Raw genomic sequence first — 18987 nt, 5'->3', positions numbered from 1 at the left:
CCTTAGTGCTTGAACATCTGAGTGGGTCGATGTATGCACATGGCTTTACAGGGACCCTGCCCAGAGCAGTTGGCCTCCGTCCCTCCTGCCACTGCCGCCTCCTTCCCGGGCTTGAGAATCTGGTGGGCATTAGCGATGGGATTGCTGACACAGTCTTCTGCGGTGACAAATAGCTTCTAATCACAATTTAGAGCATGAGAGAACTGGCATAAAACCCAAACTGTCTGTATGTTTTCCGTTTTGCCAAGTAAAAATGTATCATCGGTAACAGCCTCAATGTTAATGCAGCCCAGAGTCCTCAATTTACACTTTTACTAACATGTGTACAAATCTATCCTGACTCATTCTAGCACTGTTCATTATTCGACTTGAGGTGGGTAGGTGTAGTTACTGTCTTTTCTCAAGGCCAGAGTTGAGACGGATGTGTGTTTGTGGAACAAGGCTTCAGGACCGGGAAAGCATGTGTGATTGAGCCCTGGGCTTCGAGGCCTACAATTCATGTGGCACAGACAGGGCTGAAGGCTGCCTAGTGCTTCGCTCTTCTGACAGTTCTGTGCATGGGGTGATGGTGTCAATCCTAAGAATTCTTCACATTTCTGACCATGTGGCACAGTGTCTGTTTAATTAGTTCACTTGTTCTGAATATTGCTGGAGGCTTTCCTTCTCTTTTGGTGACAGGTTTCTACTGTCCCATCCTCTGTTTCTCCCTGCTGAAAACTGTAAGGGTTTTCTTGGCAAAGAAGGCCAAGACTGAAACAAGTAATCCTTTACTCTGGGAATGTGATATGCTGGGTTACTCTCCACAATGCTAAACTGGCAAGAAAGGAAGAAAGGAAAGAAAGAAAGAGAGAGAGAGAGAGAGAGAAAGTTAAGACAAAATCTATAAGTGAGGACAAGATTTACATGGAAGAAAGAAGGTCCAGCTGAAGAGACCATTCCATTTTTTTTTTAAGAGATCTTTTTTTTTTTTAAATTCTGTCTCATTTTAACCATCAGATTTAAAAAACCAAGTCTAAGAAGAAAATCTGATCTAACCAAAGACCTAAAAAGCACTGCTAATAGGGCTGGTTTAGTCATCTACAAGGTAATTCCCATTTTCAAAGTAAAATATTTACTCTTAGGAATGTTCACCATTACCTACCTGTCTGTGTGTATGAGAAAGCTGTGGGGTAAAGTCACCCAATGAAATCTATGTAGAGTGTAGAGTTCTACTCTCGTTGCCTTATTAGAAAACAGATGGATGAAGGGACTGACAAAAGAAAGAAAGGGAGAAGAGAGGAAGGAAGAGAGGAAGGAAGAAGGGAAGGAAGAAGGGAAGGGAAAAAGCAAACAGATTCTTTGTCATGGACAAAGCCATATATCCTGAAATAAGGTGCCATTTAAAAAATTCAAAATCTGGGATTCTGAAACTCTCAGTTCAAAAGTGTGAATGTGCAAAAACAAAATGCCCTCTGGATATCTGGGGTCAAAGTCACAGGACAATTTAAAGGCAATCCAGAGCATTCAATGTGTGAAATGTCCCACTGGCCTTCGGAAATGTCCTCCAACACCTTCCCAAGGCTCGAAGCCATCAGAAGAGAACACACTCACACACCCACTATGTATACACTCATCAGAATGCTTTGAACATCAAAACCATTTCTCCCTGTTTAGTTTGGTCAGACTTCTATTTCATCTCCTCATATTTTCTCAGGTCCACATGGCCGTAAGCAGAGGCCTGGTGACCTTTCAAGTTCCAAACAGGGATGATGGTGAAGCTGGGGGACGTTATAACATAACATCGGACACGGGGAACCTTAAAAGTCAAGACTGTGAATTTGGGCATTTAAGCTCTTTGTGCCTCAGTTTCCCTATCTATAGAAATAATGATGAAAATAATAATAACACTAGTCAAAAGTATAGTCAAAAGAGTTAAATTAGAGGAATATAAAGTTTCAAATTAGTGCCTGGAAGAGATTAGTACTCAATAAATGACAGCTGTTATTATAAATAGTGAATTTCAATTTGGAAGAGATTTAGAAGTGCAGATCAGTATTGACATGATTCTGCAGGCTGGGAAGTTAAAAATGAAGAAGGACTTCTAGAATAAGCTTCTTCCAATTTGCTCTCGATTCCATCCCCCACCCTGGCCAAGCCTCTGGTTTGTGCCCACTGAAAATCGAGAGCCATACATTGTCATTTACCTTTGCAGGTTATTTCCTGTAGCCCTCCTTAATGACCACTTGTATTTTTACAAAAGAATTTAAAACATTTTATAAAGAACTTACAAGTTAAAAAATCCCAACCCACAAGGTCTTCCTTCTGTCCCTGGCCCCTGCTTACCTCCCTCAGAGGGGAAAGGGGGTGGGACAAGTCTCTAAAGAAATAGAAAGCACAGGGGAAGGCAGCCTGAAGAGATGGGCGACTCCTTCCTGAGGAGAGGGAGGAGGGTGAGGAGGAGGAGGAAAGTAGGCTGGAGGAAGACACCCATGAATTTGAAGGCACAGGCAAGGGAAAGTCAGGGGAGCTCAATGTACACACCTCTGTTACCTCGAGGGAGAAGGGAGAATAAAGGAAGGTGAGTGGGTGCCAGGTAAAAATGAGGGCCTAAGGAGAGGGATGGAGGTTTGGAAAAGCAACCTTGGAACGGACGGTCTGGGAGGTCATCTGTGTAACACACTGAGTTACCGTGACATTTATAATCCCATTCAAGGCAAGGCTTTAAAAGACTCAATTCAACATTTAAAATATGGATGAACAGACATTGATAGAGTGTCTTGTTAACCTCCACTGCCCACAGAAATTTCTCACAGGCTCCAGGTCTCCGCAGGGATGGCAGAAACAGAGCGAGTTAGAAGTCAAGGGCAAGGAGGCCTCCCAGTCCCCCCCCCCCCTCACTCTGTTACCTGATTATCTGCAAAGATAGTAGGACTTCATGTCTCTAGGCTTCCTTCTTGCTCTACTAATTAGTGTTCAGTAATAGTCATTGCTGTTAGTTTGTAGAGACATAGGAAATGGATAATGATTTGCTATTAGTTTAGGGGGAAAATAGGAAATAGATAATGATTTGCTATTAGTTTAGGGGGAAAATCTGATCACAAGTGTAAACTAACTGCAAAATGTGTGCTGTATTCACTAGCCATTCATTCATTTCATATTATAAACTAAGTAATTCCTCAAATTCACTTGTTCTAAATGCCAATACTGTTATCCTAACACCCTACCCTCAAGAAAAAGGCAGCCAAAGTCAGTGGTGGAGGAAAATGAAAATCACGTATTGAATAAAAACGAAGTTTAAGCTGCATTCTTCTTCCTTAATAGCTTTACTGAGCTATAACTCACATGCCATACAATTCACCTCTTTAAAGTGTACAGTTCAATGGTCTTTAGTACATATACAAAGTTAACCATCTCCACAATGAATTTTAGAACATTTTCATCACCTCGAAAAGAAACCTGTACCCATTAGCAGTCACTCCCATTCTGACATCCATCCTCCAAGCAGGAAACCACTCTCCACTGTCCTAGAGTTGCCAATTCTGGACATTTCATATAAACACACTCCTCCAGTACACAGGCATCTGTGACAGGACCAAACTTTTCTCTTGCAAGTCCCTAAGGCAAGCAGCTTGGTTGCCTGGGTTGTCTCTGGCGAGTGAAGGGACATTTACACGCACGCTCTGCTCGGTCCAGTGCAGTGGACACATGACAACACGCAAATGTTACTTCTTAGGCTGCTCCTAGGCTTGCTGGGAGCTGGGTAGGAAAATGAACTCTCTGACAAAAACTAAAGCTCTTAAATGGAAGAGCTATTAAATGGAAGACAGGTAACAATCTGACAATTTACTCCATTTTCACTTGCCTTTCTTGCCTCTTGGTAAGTGAACTGATTTTTACTATTTCTATTCTGCACAGCCTAGTACCTGGCTGATCTTACAACACCCTGTCCCCAAACTCAACAGCGATGTTTGAAGCTCTGGTGGCATGTCAGCCCTCGGCAGGAAATAAAGGAAGATAATGAGAGATGAAGCTCACTCTTCAGTGGCCTTCTTACGCTTCTAATTGGAAATTTATTGTCATTTCCCTTAAGAAAGGGATTAATGATGCCATCCTTCCTCTCCACTCCTCTGCAAGGCGACACTGAAGATGTTTATTTCCACAGTGGGAAGTCCGGGATTAGTGGGGCCTCCAGAAGTGTGGAGGAAATGCAAAGGTCAATTTAATTAGCTCATTCTTGCCACCGATCTTCTATGCCTCTCCTGAAAATGTCATGATTTAGTAACCATTATGGTCCCCTGTGCGTTTTTTAAATACCCAAGCATTCTGAACACTTAATTCTGAGTCTTAAATGTTTTTGGATTTTTTTTTCCATTTTGATATGGATTTGTAGTCCTGTTAAAAATCATGTATGAAAACTTCTTACTTTTAATCCACAGAAAAGCCATTAAGATCAACTCTGCCATACTCCAGTGTATGAAAGCCACCACCTTGCAAAGGGAACATGTCGGTCTTGTACACAAGAACTTCAGTGACTGTCATCTCCTTGAGATGACTTAATAACAGATTCAGAGAGTTGACAGCTGGGAGGGCCTCAGCGAACATCATGTCCTTTTCCCTCATTTCACAGATGAGAAAATTGAGACCCTCCAGGACTAAGTGACCGGAGACAGCCCACAGCCACAGTCCCTGAAGATCCAAGACTCAGACCAACCTCTTTGCCCCCAGGAAATGTTCTTTTTCCTAACCCACGTTACCTGTTTCATGGACTTGAAACCTGGAAGCTGATCGCTCCCTGCTGACAACCCAGGATTATGATTACATGCCTCAAATCACAAGGCCGGGAGCCAGGAGCAACCGCCCGGCCGAGGCCGCTTTCTGGGTTTGCGTTTGACATATCTGAGGGAGCACAGATGGTCCTCTGACCGTAAAGACCAACATGCTAACTTGAACATTACCATCAAGGATTTATTAAATGCCCACTGTGTTCAAAGCCATATGTTAAGCTCTTTGGGAATTTCAAAGAAAGTCTGAGCTGTGATCCCAGGTGTAGAGTGGCTTTCATTAAAACGGGGAGTAAGAACACTGCAATTTAACATTTATCAATAATGAAACAACTGAGAAAAGAAGAACACAACAATGAATGGTGATGACTGGCAGAGAAACAGAGTTGCAGGAACTTCTCGGAGCACCATGAGATCTCCTTTAAAAACCTTCGGTTGGTACTTGACTGACATTAAGATACCACAGACCTGTGCCCGGGGATCATAATAAGCAAACAACATCTAACCTGGACAGGAGTTCCCTGTGGCAGGGACAACTGTCAGCTCTTGGAAACCACAAGTCATAACCCAAAGGGTTCAGTGTGGTTGCGGGGGGCGGGAGGGAGACAAAGGCCGACAGTCTGTGATGGGGACAGTCACTGGTTCAACTTAGAAGAAGGAGCAGAAAAAGAACAAGAAAAAAATCTGATGATGTTGATAGGTTGTGAGGCAATTTTCCCAAAAGTCTGTCAGGAGAAGACTGCTTTGGTTTTTGGCCCAGGAGGAGTTTCTGTCTAATATGCACTGTGAGGCCTACAGAGGCTCACCGGTGAGGCCATAAAGTGTGAGGAGAGGCTGTGAATGAGCCAGCTCAAGAGACACAGCAGTTACAGAGGAAAGAACGAGCTTATATGGCTCAAGGAGGAAGCAGATTCCAGATGGTGACAGGACAAGTAGGTCTGTCGAGAGACAACACCCAGAAGCCAATCCCTCCCACGTCTGGGCCTGCGCTCCCCAGGCTGCCCCACACACAAGATCACCTCTATGTTCAAAAGGCTAAAAACTCAACTGTATCTTCCGCTCTCCCCTCGCCCTTTCCCAAGCCTTCCCCCTGCTAGTGACCAGTACCCCTGCTCCCCCAGCGCCTCAGGCTCCAACACCTCCACTCCTGTCAGGTTTCTTTTCCCTCCACCTTGGGGCGCTGCTCTCTGCTTGACCCTGTCAGTGCGGAGGGCTTTCGTGTCCCTGGGATAGTTGATAGTCTCCGAGCTGCGTTATCTCCTTTATGCATTCTGTCCGTAACCACCTCAGTTATCTTTAGAAAATCCACATGTCATCGCATCATTCCCCTGTGCAAAATCCACAGCTCTGGGGCTGAAGAATCTGAGAGAAGCCTGCGGGGCAGTTTCCCATCTTCCTCTCCACAGTCCCACCACCATCCGGCACTTCACATTTCCTGAGCTCTTGGCACCATGCTTTGGCCCAGAAGGTTCATTTCCCTGGGTTGACCCGCAAGCCCTGCCTCCCTTTCTGCCACAAATATTTCCTACGTGCCTGCCCCGAGCCAGGTTGATACTAAACTCTGGGCCTGTACCCCTAGACACAGGAGACTCAGTCCCTGCCCTCAGAAAGTTTAAATGGTTTTTGGGAAGTCTACATTTGAAAATACAGGGACAGGCTCTGTATTCTACAGATACTGGCAGATATTTTCCCCCCAAAGTTCTGTATACTCTCAAGGTCTTAACACTTGAACATTTTATTTATTTTTATTTTTATTTTTTTTAAGATTTTATTTATTTATTTGACAGACAGAGATCACAAGTAGGCAGAGAGGCAGGCAGAGAGAGAGGAGGAAGCAGGCTCCCCACTGAGCAGAGAGCCGGATGTGGGGCTCGATCCCAGGACCCTGAGACCATGACCCGAGCCGAAGGCAGAGGCTTTAACCCACTGAGCCACCCAGGCGCCCCGAACATTTTATTTTTAAACTTGAAACTAGAGCATCAAAAGTTTAAAACATTAGCTTTTAAAATTAATTATTTTAAAATTAGAATTCTCCATTACAAATACAAAGATGAAGATGCATCAAATGCAAATAATGAGGGATTCTAATTCAGGCGACGCAGTAGGGGAAAGTAAACCTGGTATTATCCTCCAGGAAGAACAAGAGGGCTCAGTTTCAATTATGTGGTGGGGTGAGGCTTAATAGCATCATCTCCATCGTGCAGAACTTTTTGGTTTCTGGCGGGCAATCCTCTCCCGCAGCTCAGAAACTTTAAGCGAACCCTCCCTTTGATTTGCCAGGCCTGTTGTAAGAGGCTCTGGTACTCTGAGAGACTGGAAAGAGGGATGCAGGTTTTCTTGGAGACCAGTAAAAATTAAGATGTCTGGATTTCTATAAATCTCATTAGCATCTTATACAGAATCTGATAGAGAACAGTTAAAACAAACAAAGAATGAGGAATTCCTCCATTCTTTCTTCCCTTCTGCATCCCCTATAATGTCTTGCAAACAGCCTGACGTGCACTAGGTGCAAATAAACACACACTGAGTGTAATTGTGCATGAAATCCTCCACCAAAGGAGGACCAGAGCTTCGGGGAGCAGCGGAGGCAGAAACAGTGTCAGGAACAGTGGAGACCTCCAACAGTGAATGCACTGCATGGGTGCAGTCATCTTGAAAGATGACTTATCTTAAAAGTACAGTAATGCAGCATCTCATTGGCCCAACAATGATCAGAAGAACATAATTCAACACTGAGCCTCTTACAAACCAGTGAAGTAATTTTAAGACACACTAATAAGCTGTCGAAAGTTCCGAATCTGGACGCACTGGACACACCTACACAGAGGTTTATATGTATAATGTTAAGTGATACTGTTATTAATGATGAATATTCTAGAACCACTGTTTGCATTTGTCTTTAACAGCAAGAAAAAAGTTTTATTTTAAAGGACATCCAAGAAAGAGTGTTTACTAGATCTGAAGGGGAAAAATACAAATGTTTATGGTAGGAATGCTCTTCAGTTCTTGTCAAGAAGTTTAAGTATGCTGATAGAGGTCAATTAGGTAGGCTAATTACCATGTCCTACTTTTATCAGATTCATCAATATGACTTTTTTTCAGGTGCAGCAAAAAGGCATTCACACACACAGGGTGGGTCAACACAGTTTATCCCTTTGATTCAATAAGGAGGTCTGAATATGAAATGAACCAGACAGTGGCATTACTTATCGCCATATTGATTTAAAGCCACTCATCCAATAAGAAGGCTCTTCAGAAAAATAAACACATCAAGGCAAGGCAAAGCAGTGTGAGGTCTGGTCCCCTCTAGCAATCGGTGCCATCAAAAGATGATCAGACCCCAGGTCACTGATCTTACTTTTCAAATCAGATTGAGAAAGAGTATTTAATTTGGTATTCTATGTCAACCCATACACGTTACTTGTTCGTGCCACAATCAATGCAATGTCTGGGCAGTGGTTGAGTTGATGTGCCCAGCAGCTGGGATAACAGCCCCTCTAGTCCTGGCCTATGCCCACTGCTGGGCCTCCCAGGGCTTTCCCAGGACCATAGCACCTCTACCTTCAACCTGGCAATGCCCAGAGGTCCCAAGGTATGAACTCAGAGCCAGAGCTGGCACACTTCTTCCATTTTTCCAAACCAGGTAGCCAACAAAGTAGGGGAGTGGAGCCCTACATTTATGATCTGATCTTCAGTTTGAACTCTTGGGCCTACCCCTACTGAAAATTTCCTAAAAGGTAGAGACCTTGGGAAAGGAACATGGGAACAGGGAGGGAAACCAGCATATATCTCTGGTTTATGAAAGTTACTAAACACTCACTTTTTTTTTTTTTTTTTAAATAGAAATACAGTTGCCAAAGAGAAAGCAGCAATTTAAATGCCAAAAGCACTGGGTGTAGCTGAGGAGAGGAGTGGTGTTGAAATGATTAATTACACGCACACCGGCTCTCTCTACCGATCTCTCCCGCTAAGAGCTTCAGAGACTTGCCAATTAGTTACTTGAATCATCCTCTACTTGCCTGATTTGCCTTTAAAGTTTGTACTTAGCAATTTGCACTTATTTAAATACCAAGTTACACGGTTTTGTTTTTAGGGGGGAAAAGGTGAAGGAAAACTGGCTCATGTCTTGGTATTTCTGCAACTAAACTGGTCATTTTAGGAAATTCAAAAAAACTACTTTTATCAGCTGTAGTACAGATTTTAGGCTATAAAGGGTCCATTTCAGATCGCATTTAACAGGGCTGATTACAGGAAGAAATTTAAGAACTTCATTTTGGTAATGAATTGAGGAACTTCAAGATCCTATAGCATAGGCTCTCAAAAGCCAGTTTCTGTGAAATGCCAGTGTAGCCAATTAAAAAAAAGGCAGGGGGAGGGACAGAGAGAGAAACACACAAAAACTTAACATGGGAATCAGGCAGAGGAGATTTTCTTAGGACATCGAAGTTGTCAGCTATTCATTCCTTTAAGGCACCGTTTATTTTCATACGGCTTCTTTAAATGTATTAAACAGTTCTTAAATAATGTAGAATTATTCCTTTTTATTTTATATAAACCTTTTTTACTATTCCGAAATTTATTCTTTAAAAGTGACTTATTGGGGTGCCTGGGTGGCTCAGTCAGTTAAGCGCCTACCTTCAACTCAGGTCATGATCCTGGGGTCCTGGGACCAAGTCCTATGTTGTTGGGCTCCCTGCTTAGCGGGGAGTCTGCTTCTCCCCTCCACCCCCCCCCCCACCATTCTTGCTCTCTCTCTCTCACTCTCAAATAAATAAATAAATAAATAAAAGTGACATTTTTTTCAGCAGTAAATTCCAAGTCTAGGTTTGATTGAAATTCTTTCTCCTACACAGGAGGCCCAAATCTGAGTGCTGGCTCCACCAGTTTTTGAAAGCAAAGTGAGCATCCACTCTACCCTGTCCCACTTCTCCTTAGCCCTCGCTGGGTACAGCCAGCCTCTGCTCGGAACCCACCTCTTTGGGAACCTCAGCTCTAGTCCACGGAGGAAGGCATCTCACTGGCACCCTGGCAGCTTGGAAGATTCTTGGAAGCCTGAGTGAGCATGAGAGAAATTCTAGGAAACCCAAGAATGGGGCAGGACAGGGTGGGGAGGCCCACATATTGTTAGGGAAGTATACTAAGAGTAGTGCCTTATGGACCCTACTCTTTAAGGGAAAATACAAAGTAAACTGTGTCGATGTTCAACTTGTAAGGTCACTTGGGACAGCTATATGGTACTTAATGCAGGGTAAATTAGAATCTCTGATTTGGGGCAAATGAAAGAGTGTTTACTAGATTTGAAGGGATTTAAAATAAGTCCGTGCTTCTACAGTAAAATGAATAGACTGTCCTAAAAGACCAGAAAGTAGCCCTTGCATCTCTTAACTCAGATTTTCTGCTCTTAAAAAAAGTCCTTGGGGGGCACCTTGGTGGCTTAGTTGGTTAAGTGTCTGACTTCAGCTCAGGTCATGATTCTGGTGTCCGGGGATCGAGCCCTGCATCAGGCTCCCTGTTCAGTGGGGATCTTGATTCTCCTTCTCCCTCTGCCCCTCCCCCCAACTTGTGTTTTCTTTTTCTCTCAAATAAATAAATAAAATCTTTAGAAAAATCTTTGGTTTTTACAAATCTGACTGGCTAACTGATGTCAGGTCCTTTCTTAGCAGAAATGACCATGGATTAGCACTTACGGCAGCCCCACGATCTCAATTTTTAAAGTCAAATTTGAGAACCAGGCATACATAGGAAGAAAAGCAATAGAGCACAGTTTTCTGTGGTGGGTACCAAGAGCAGACGAGAGTGCTCCCCAAGCTGTTCCCAGGACTGGCAGGCTCCTGCTGATGAGAACAGCTCTACGGTCACTAGACCATGATGCATCACAGCGCACAAGGTGTGGCCTCTGACAAAACGTGAGCAGAGTCAGGTTCGGCCAATTTGAAAAGCAGCAAATAAATCGTAACAAAAATAGAATTTCTATGATTGCTAAGTGGCCTCTGTAAATACAGGAAATGTGAATTCAAGACCCACATACACACTAGCACGGGCTGCAGACACAGCTGACGGCAGAAATCAAAAGGAGGCTCTGCTGACAGGACGCTTCCACCGGGAAATGCAAGTATCACCTAGAACTCTCCCGTGTGTTCTCTTCCTGAAGAATAATCTTTTCCTACCGACTGCCAAAATCATTCTGTACAGAGGCTCCTAAATGAAAGAACCCTTTACTTCGAAAAAAAACCACTGAAACATTCTTATATAAAATGAAAATTACTATTATATAATTACTTGTAATGAAAAAAAAATGTAAGTCCTGTTTTACGGAGCAAAACCTATCTGAAGCAAAGGTTGCAAAAGCAACTCACCTGGAAATCCTGATCGTCGATGCCAAACCTCTCCCGCAGGTTACGGAAAACCATCGGGCAGTATTCCTTAAACTTGAAGTGGCTCGGCATGTTTTCTCTGAAACAGGCATATTGTGGAGTAAAGTTTAGATGTATAGAATGTTAACTAGACCTGAATCCGCCACCTTCTAGTTCCACACGTAGCCAAGTGCCTGGAGTTCCCCACCCCCAGAAGGCACGGGTGTGCTCCATAGGATCGACTATGACCCACAGTACATCAGGAGGATACAGGGACAGACTGGTCACATTCACCTCCTCGCATCACCTAGGGGCCCTGGGACTAGATGACTGTTCTAATCCTGACCACTCCTGAGAGTCGCTCCCCCAAGGACGAAGAAGTGGAAAGACAAGAGGCCATACAGAGTGAAACCATGAAGGGATAGCAAAGAGCTTGGGGAGCTGGGGATGGGAAGCAGAGCAAGTCACAGACATGTTCCCCACACTCCTCTTCAGGGACGTGGTGATTAAAGCTTACAAAACAACACTACCTCTCACTCCCGAACGACCAATGTTATGCTATATATAAATACCACATTCTAAATTCACACAGAAAAATATTCCTCCAGAGGTCAACCTCTAAACAATAGTAAGAGAATGAACACATCTGCTTCCCATCAGAACAATGGTCACAGTAAGAAATTCTATACTTGATCCTTGTGTGGGTGGGATTTCTTGGAGGCTCATATCCCACTCATTCAGAATTGCTTCCTCCTTTGTGTACATGTACACACACACATACACACATACACACACACACACACATACATACACACACCCCTCTACTGTCATACTTTGTACACCAAATTACAGTAATTTGTATACGTGTCGAGTTCCAACCACCTGCCTGTGAGCCCCCTGAGGGCAGGACCATTTCTCACACTTCCTTGTACCTCCCGCTCTTGTGGACAGCTAATACATAAGGTGCTCCATAATGACATCTAACATGATATTCAAATGAAGGAGAAATGGTCTCAGTGCCTGCCATGGCATCCAATTATGTTTTACGAAAATGTACCCTAATTCTTTATTGTTCTATGAAGGAGTCACATCCTGTTCATGAAGTGGGCATTATTCAAGTTTCGTATAAGATAGCTGAGGTCCATTGCTGTTCAAAATTCCAAGCAATTTACAGCTTCAAACGTTTAAATTGTAATGAGAATATCACTTTTAACATATAAGATATTCATAGAGAACAATATGCCATATGGCAAAAGGATATTACCCAAGAGGGCCTGCTGTTGCTTTTCTGAAAATGACAGATGGTTATGTTTATCACAGGATTAACTTCATCAGCAAAACTTTACTCCCACCCATTGAAAAATAATGTGATTATAGAAATTCACAAAAATCATGCTCCTGGCAGCCATGTCAGTCCTATAAAAGGGCCATACTTGTACTTACTTGTTAAAAAGGTGATTGTCCACCTTTATCTTTGAATAGGCTTTGAAGTCATCTGGCATCAACATAACAGGGATTTGAACATGGCTCAGTTCATTGATCTAGAAAAATACAAAATAAATGGCACAGGTTATTACTATCTCTGTGGAAAGTGCTTCACTTGAACACAGGGCTCAGGAAGAAAACCAGGTAGACCCAAAAACCTCCCGCCCACTTTCCTCCTGCTCCGATTCCAATCCGTCTCTTTTGAGGCCCTCCTTACTCCCTCTTCAGACTTTGCCACTGCCTCCACCTCCCTTCTAGCTCCAACTCCCACTGCTCATCTGGGTCTGCTGCTGGGCCTGTGGAAGACTTTTGGGGGGCAGTGACAAGGGAGGAATCCTGGAGGGTGAACCCTCATGGCCAGCAGTCCCTGCTTCTCCCATTTGTCCTCCCACTTCCCCTCCAGAGCCTCAGCCCAGGGCTCTTTACAACTTCTGACATAGATATTTGTCGAATTAATGAAGGTAACCATTTCTTTAAACGTTTGGGTACTCAAAAAGCAACATGGTCATTTATATGATCTTTACCTTTCTTACAGGAACTACATTTAAAAATAAGTTTTGGGGCAGGGCATGAATTTACCAAGAGAGCAGCCTTCATGAAGGAAGGGAAGGAGACATACAGTCCTGAGGTGTAAACCGTATTGGTTTGAGGGAGTAAAAGGGAGATGAGTTTGAAAGGGGTCAAGACCAGAAGTAAAGATGTGGTTACAGAAAACAAAGGGTTGGAGCTGGATGCCTGGGTGGCTCAGTCGGATGAGTGTCTCACCCTTGGTTTCAGCTCAAGTCATGATCTCAGTGTCTTGAGACAGAGCCCCACGTTGGGCTCTGCACTGGGCATGGAGCCTACTTAGGACTCTCTCTCTCCGTCTCTCCTTCCCAGCTTGCACTCTCTCTTTCTAAAATAAATTATTAAATAAATAAAATCATTAAAAAAAAAAAAAGAAAAGAAAACAAAGGGTTGGACCAAGTTCTGTCTGAGTTCCAGTGAATGGCAGGAACAGCTTTTGATATACGAATTTGAAAAGGTTGAACTTTCTCTTGGTTATTTTTTCTCTCTTGGCTCCCAAGCTATACCTCCCTTGTTGCTACTAATAAAAACCACTTTAAAGATTTATAATTCCAGTAAATTGAGGATTCGCAGAAGGGTTCTCAGTTATAAAAACAAAACAAAACAAAACAAATCAAAGGAAAAAAAATGAGTTCTTTGATAAAGCAGAGCAGTTAACACATTGCTGGGTTCATAGTCGAGGCAATCTTCACGATGTCTTCCTTCTCCTAAAAAGAAGTTAATCCACAGGGAATTCGATGACTATCAAGCAAGCAGGAACAGAGAGAGCCATTTCTCTGAAGATAAATACCAACTTTGACATTTAGTTGGGTCAAAGGAAAGCTGGGGAGCTCAACCAAACACTTCAAACCTTAAATGAGGACCCCTGAAGGAAGTAAAAGGAGTCCCAACAGGTGGTAGAAGTAAACACAAATGGTGTCTGGGGAAAAGCATCCCCAGCACAGGCCTCCAGGAGTCGCAGAGATTCAGTTCAACCAACGGTGAGCACACAAAGATAACAGATAAAAGATATTCAGCAGAAACAAAAATTATTTGCATGACTTAAAGCTATTAGAATGATCAGATACAGAAAAGAAAACAAAAACTGTATGTAAAATTAATGAAGAAGTAAAAGACAGACCGGCAAAAATGAGTAAACTATGAGACTTTCCAAATGACCAGTTAGGTTGAAAGAGAATCCAATAAAACTTTTACAAAATGGAAACTATGATTGGTGAATAGAAAAGAGAACAAAAAGCTCCTAATTTAAGGCTTCAGAAGCAGACTGGATAACTGGTATACCAGAGGGGAGCTCTGAGGAAGTTACCCAGAATCCACAAAGAATGAAAATGTAACATTTAAAAGAATGATGAATGGAGGACATTAGGAGAAGGAAAGGAAAAGTGAATTGGGGAAAATCAGGGTTGGGGGGGTAGGATGAACCATTAGAGACTGTGGACTCTGAGAAACAAACAGGGTTTTGGAAGGGAGGGGTGGGGGGTCGGGTGAGCCTGGTGGTGGGTATTAAGGAGGGCACGTACTACATGGAGCAATGAATCTTGGAACACTGAAAAAATTAAATTACATTTAAAAAAAAGGGAGAGAAGGGAAAAAATAAAAAATAAAAAAATAAAAGAATGATGAAGGAAGAAAAGTAAAGGAGAAGAAGAATGCTCATGTGGAGTGAGATTACATGAACTCTTAGAGGAAGGGAATTGAGTATGGGGAAAAGCCAATATTTGAAATATAATGGCTGAGAATGTCCCACCATTGCTAGAAATTATAAATCTATGGATACATAATAAGAAATGACACACAAAATAGTCTATGAAGAAATCCACACCTAGATACACTGTAGTTAAACTGAAGATATCAAAATCAAAGAGAAGAAAAGTGGCCAGAGGAAAGAGACAGAATGCAAAGAAGCAATGATGAGAGGGACAGCCAACTTGTTAAGAGCCAAGCTGGCAGCCCAAAGACACTGGCAGATCTTCACGGTGAAAAATGACTATATAGAACTGTATACTGTGGTATATTTTTGGTCCATTATCTGGGTTCCTGGAATAAATCTAAAACCTTTGGAATTTCCAGAGTGACAGGAATGTCTTCTGCCATTCATAAGGCGCCCTGAGCACCACTGAATTTATGCTAATGAGGTGACTCAGGGTGAGGCTGTCACCAGAAGGACAAGTAAATACGGCTTTGGCACGTTCAGCCCTGCTCACTGACCTCAGGGAAGTGGAAGGAGGTTGCTAGGGAGGAAGTTCCATAAAGACTCCTGAACAAGACGTGGTGAGCTTCTAGACTGCTGAACACATCCATGTGCCAGGGGGATGGCACACCCCAGTTCCACGGAGACAGAAGTCCCCGTGCTCGGGAGCCTTTGGGCCTCGGCCTGTGTACCTCTTCACCTGGCTGTTCATCTGGATCTCTTACAAGATCCTGTAGACTAAAGTGGTGAATGTGCATAAAGGTGTTCTCTGAGTTCCCTGAGCCACTCTAGCAAATTCACCACACCTGAGGAGGAGGCCGTGGAACCTTGGGCTGGGAGCCGGGGTGGTGAGTGGCACAGGGGACAGCCTGGGCTCGGAGCTGGAGTCTGAAGGGAGGGCCGACTGTGGGACGCGGCCCTTCACCCGTGGGGCCTGAGGTTATCTCCGTCCAGGAAGACAGCGTGAAAAGTCACTGCTTCGAGGTGCTAGAAAAAAAACACACGTGGGGTAGAGCCGCTGAAATTGCCGTCCCCAGAATGAGACAAATAAAGAATTAGCAAAATAAAGGCTCTTTCATAGAAACAAAAACCAAGGACTTAGGGACAAAAGAGCGCACTAAGGAAATGGATCAATTTTAGAACCATATTATTTAGACCGTAAGGATATGATTCAGAAAGAGAGCAAACGTTCTGCGTGGAAGGCCTGAGACGTGAAAAGAATTAGTAGGCAAGTAAATTGGTAAATAGGATAAACACAAGTAAATATCACCTATATAAAGTAATAATGCTTTTAATTCATGGGATGAAAATGTACAGGAATAAACAACAGCATGTACGTGGGAAAGCAGACAGTGACAGGCCCTGTATTATTCAGGAGGAGTGTAATATATAACTTTAACTATCATGATAACATTTAAAAGGCAAACATTAAAAGAACAGAAACAGAGTTCTCTAACTTCCAAACTAGAAGGGGAAGAAGAGAATAAGAAAACAAAACTCATTATTTTAAAAAGGAGAGCAAAGAAGAAAATATAAACACTGTAAAAATGGGACAAATAGAAAGCAAATGGTAGAAACTCATCTGGATTCCCACATAATCCCAATAAGCACACACACACTAGTAGTTAAAAATAGACTGTCAAGATGAATTAGAAACTTTGAGCTATATGCAAGGGAAACACCTAAAATACAACTCAAAAAGGTGGAAAAAGAACAGAAAAAACACATTAAATAGTACCAAAAATTACTGGGAAGCTAGTTGACCTTTACTAACATCAGATGAATTAATAACTTTAAGACAAAAGCATTATAAGGATAAAGAAGGCCTATACATAATGATAAAAGATTCAATTAGCCAGGAAGATAGGAGTCATATTTTAAGTACCTAATTAGTCTGGAAGTATACAGCAAAAACTGTTAGGACCTCAGGGAAAATTGGCAACCCACTACCCTAGAGGAGGATTTGAATATGCCTTCTGGATAGTTCAAACAGCCAAAATATTAAGAAAGATAAAGATTTTTAAACAATATATTGGACATCATTCATTCAATATAAATGCTGTACACCTATGACTGACAAGTGGTCTTCCAGAGGCTTGGGATATGTGATTGAAAACAGATTAAGATGTCTGCCCTCCTGAAGCTTACATTTGAGTGGGGAGAGTCAATAAATAAAAGGTACACTCAGTAAATTACTATGTTAGACATAAATTATCTACTGTGTTAGAAGACCATGGAAAAAAAGAAAAAAAGCAGGATAAAAAGGTAGGAAATGCCCATCACTGCATGGGTGAGGGTCACTGAAGTATTTTAAATCAGGAGGGCTGGAGTAAGCCAAGGTTTGGAAGTGAAGAGACATTTCACATTCCAGTGCAAAGGCCCTGGGGCAGGGTGTGCCTGGTACACCTGAGACACGGAGACCTCTGTGGCTGGAGATTACCTGAGAAGAGAAAGAGCTTAAGCGTTGAGATCACTGGAAAGACTGGTTTTTATTCCAAGTGATAATGGGAGCTGTTGCAAGGTTCTGGGTGGTAGAGTGATGATATCACTTAACTTAGGGTTTAAAAAGATTACTGGAGGGGTGAGAGTGGTCACAACTATAGAAGCAGGGAGCAGTGAGAGCAGTGTAGGTAGGAAAAGGAGTATTTTTTGAAAGTGGAGCCAACATGATTTCCTGAAGCTCTGGATATGGGGTGTAAGAAAGAAGACAAGACCAAGTCCAAGGTCTTGGCCTGAGCAATTATGGGGACAGAGCTGCCATCATCCAAGGTGGGGGAGAATTCCTTCTTATGCCTTTGCTTTCTGAATCATGTTAAAACTGAGTGCTTTGGGGCACCTGTGTGGCTCAGTGGGTTAAAGCCTCTGCCTTCAGCTCAGGTCATGATCTCAGGGTCCTGGGATCGAGCCCCACATTGGGCTCTCTGCTCAGCAGGGAGCCTGCCTCCCTGTCTCTCTCTCTGCCTGCCTCTCTGCCTACTTGGGATCTCTGTCAAATAAATAAATCTTAAACAAAAACAAAAAAAAACCTGAGTGCTTCAACAATTTTTTTAAAATGACAAAATGGAAAACACATATGCAAACCATCAGGCTATTTATAACACACACACACACACACACACACACACACACACACACACACACACACACAGAGTTGGCCGCTGCAGATCAAGCCTTATGATCTGATTAGAAACCACCACCCGCCTCTCCTGATCCACTTCAATTTTCCTGGGATAACTTTTTTTTCTTTTTAAATACAACTGCTCAGCACCCAGCTTCCCAAAGATACCATGTCCTTGAGAGGAAAGCAGAACAATCTGAGCTGAATTATGAACTCCCTCAAGCCAGTCCTTTGCATGCTATCTTACAGATGCTGAGTACCGCCACATTTCTCTTGAAATTCGAAAATATCCTCTGGCATTGTGGGGTAAATTTGCTGCAATGCCCTCCGGCACCTTGGCGGAGTTTGGAAAGCACGGAGATAAACAGCAGATGTTTAAAACAGCAAATGCTATCATCTAATGATAGAATAAAATCATTGGAATAATCCCTTAAAATTGACTGCAACGGATCATAACCTCCAAGCGCTTTAGATTCATCCCAAACAAGCTTAGTTACAACCAGCAGTTAATCCTTAACCTGTATAAACTAATGATCTCTACAAGCAGTCTCCTTGCGGAACTCTGTACCAACTGTTTGTGCGAGGCCAAATTACAAGTCTGTTCCTTTCAAATTATTTCAGTAACTTCATCAGGCATCACTTTTAGTTTCCTCTATGTTATTAAAATCCCTTCATGTTATGATCCATTAAAAAATGTATGTAACTGCCACTTACCAAAAATAGGAGGCTAATTTAAAATTATATATTCTCTGGGTGCCTGGGTGGCTCAGTGGGTTAAGCCTCTGCCTTTGGCTCAGGTCATGACCTCAGGGTCCTCGGATTGAGCCCCGCATCGCATCGCATCACATCGGGCTCTCTGCTCGGCATGGAGCCTGCTCTCCTCCCCTCCCCCTGCCTGCCTCTCTGCCTACTTGTGATCTCTCTCTGTCAAATAAATAAATTAAATTAAAATTATATATTCTCTCCTATTCATTTTACCCAAGTATCTTAAATACTAAATCATTCTCAGTCTCT

At 42.8% G+C, this 18987-nt stretch overlaps 1 protein-coding gene across 1 annotated transcript in view; it reads right to left on the bottom strand.

The window, feature by feature from the left end:
- PIP4K2A (phosphatidylinositol-5-phosphate 4-kinase type 2 alpha) overlaps positions 1–18987 on the bottom strand; it is a 174484-nt gene that overhangs the window by 53060 nt on the left and 102437 nt on the right. The window contains exons 2-3 of the mRNA XM_047740564.1: positions 12557–12654; positions 11117–11213 (exon numbers count right to left, since the gene is read on the bottom strand). Coding sequence (XP_047596520.1) covers positions 11117–11213; positions 12557–12654 — 195 coding nt within the window. The remainder of the gene's footprint in view (positions 1–11116; positions 11214–12556; positions 12655–18987) is intronic.

The sequence above is a fragment of the Lutra lutra genome, chromosome 8, assembly GCF_902655055.1.
Source record: "Lutra lutra chromosome 8, mLutLut1.2, whole genome shotgun sequence".
In the NCBI taxonomy this organism is placed as follows: domain Eukaryota; kingdom Metazoa; phylum Chordata; class Mammalia; order Carnivora; family Mustelidae; genus Lutra; species Lutra lutra.
This window is presented reverse-complemented; position numbering and strand designations above follow the sequence as displayed.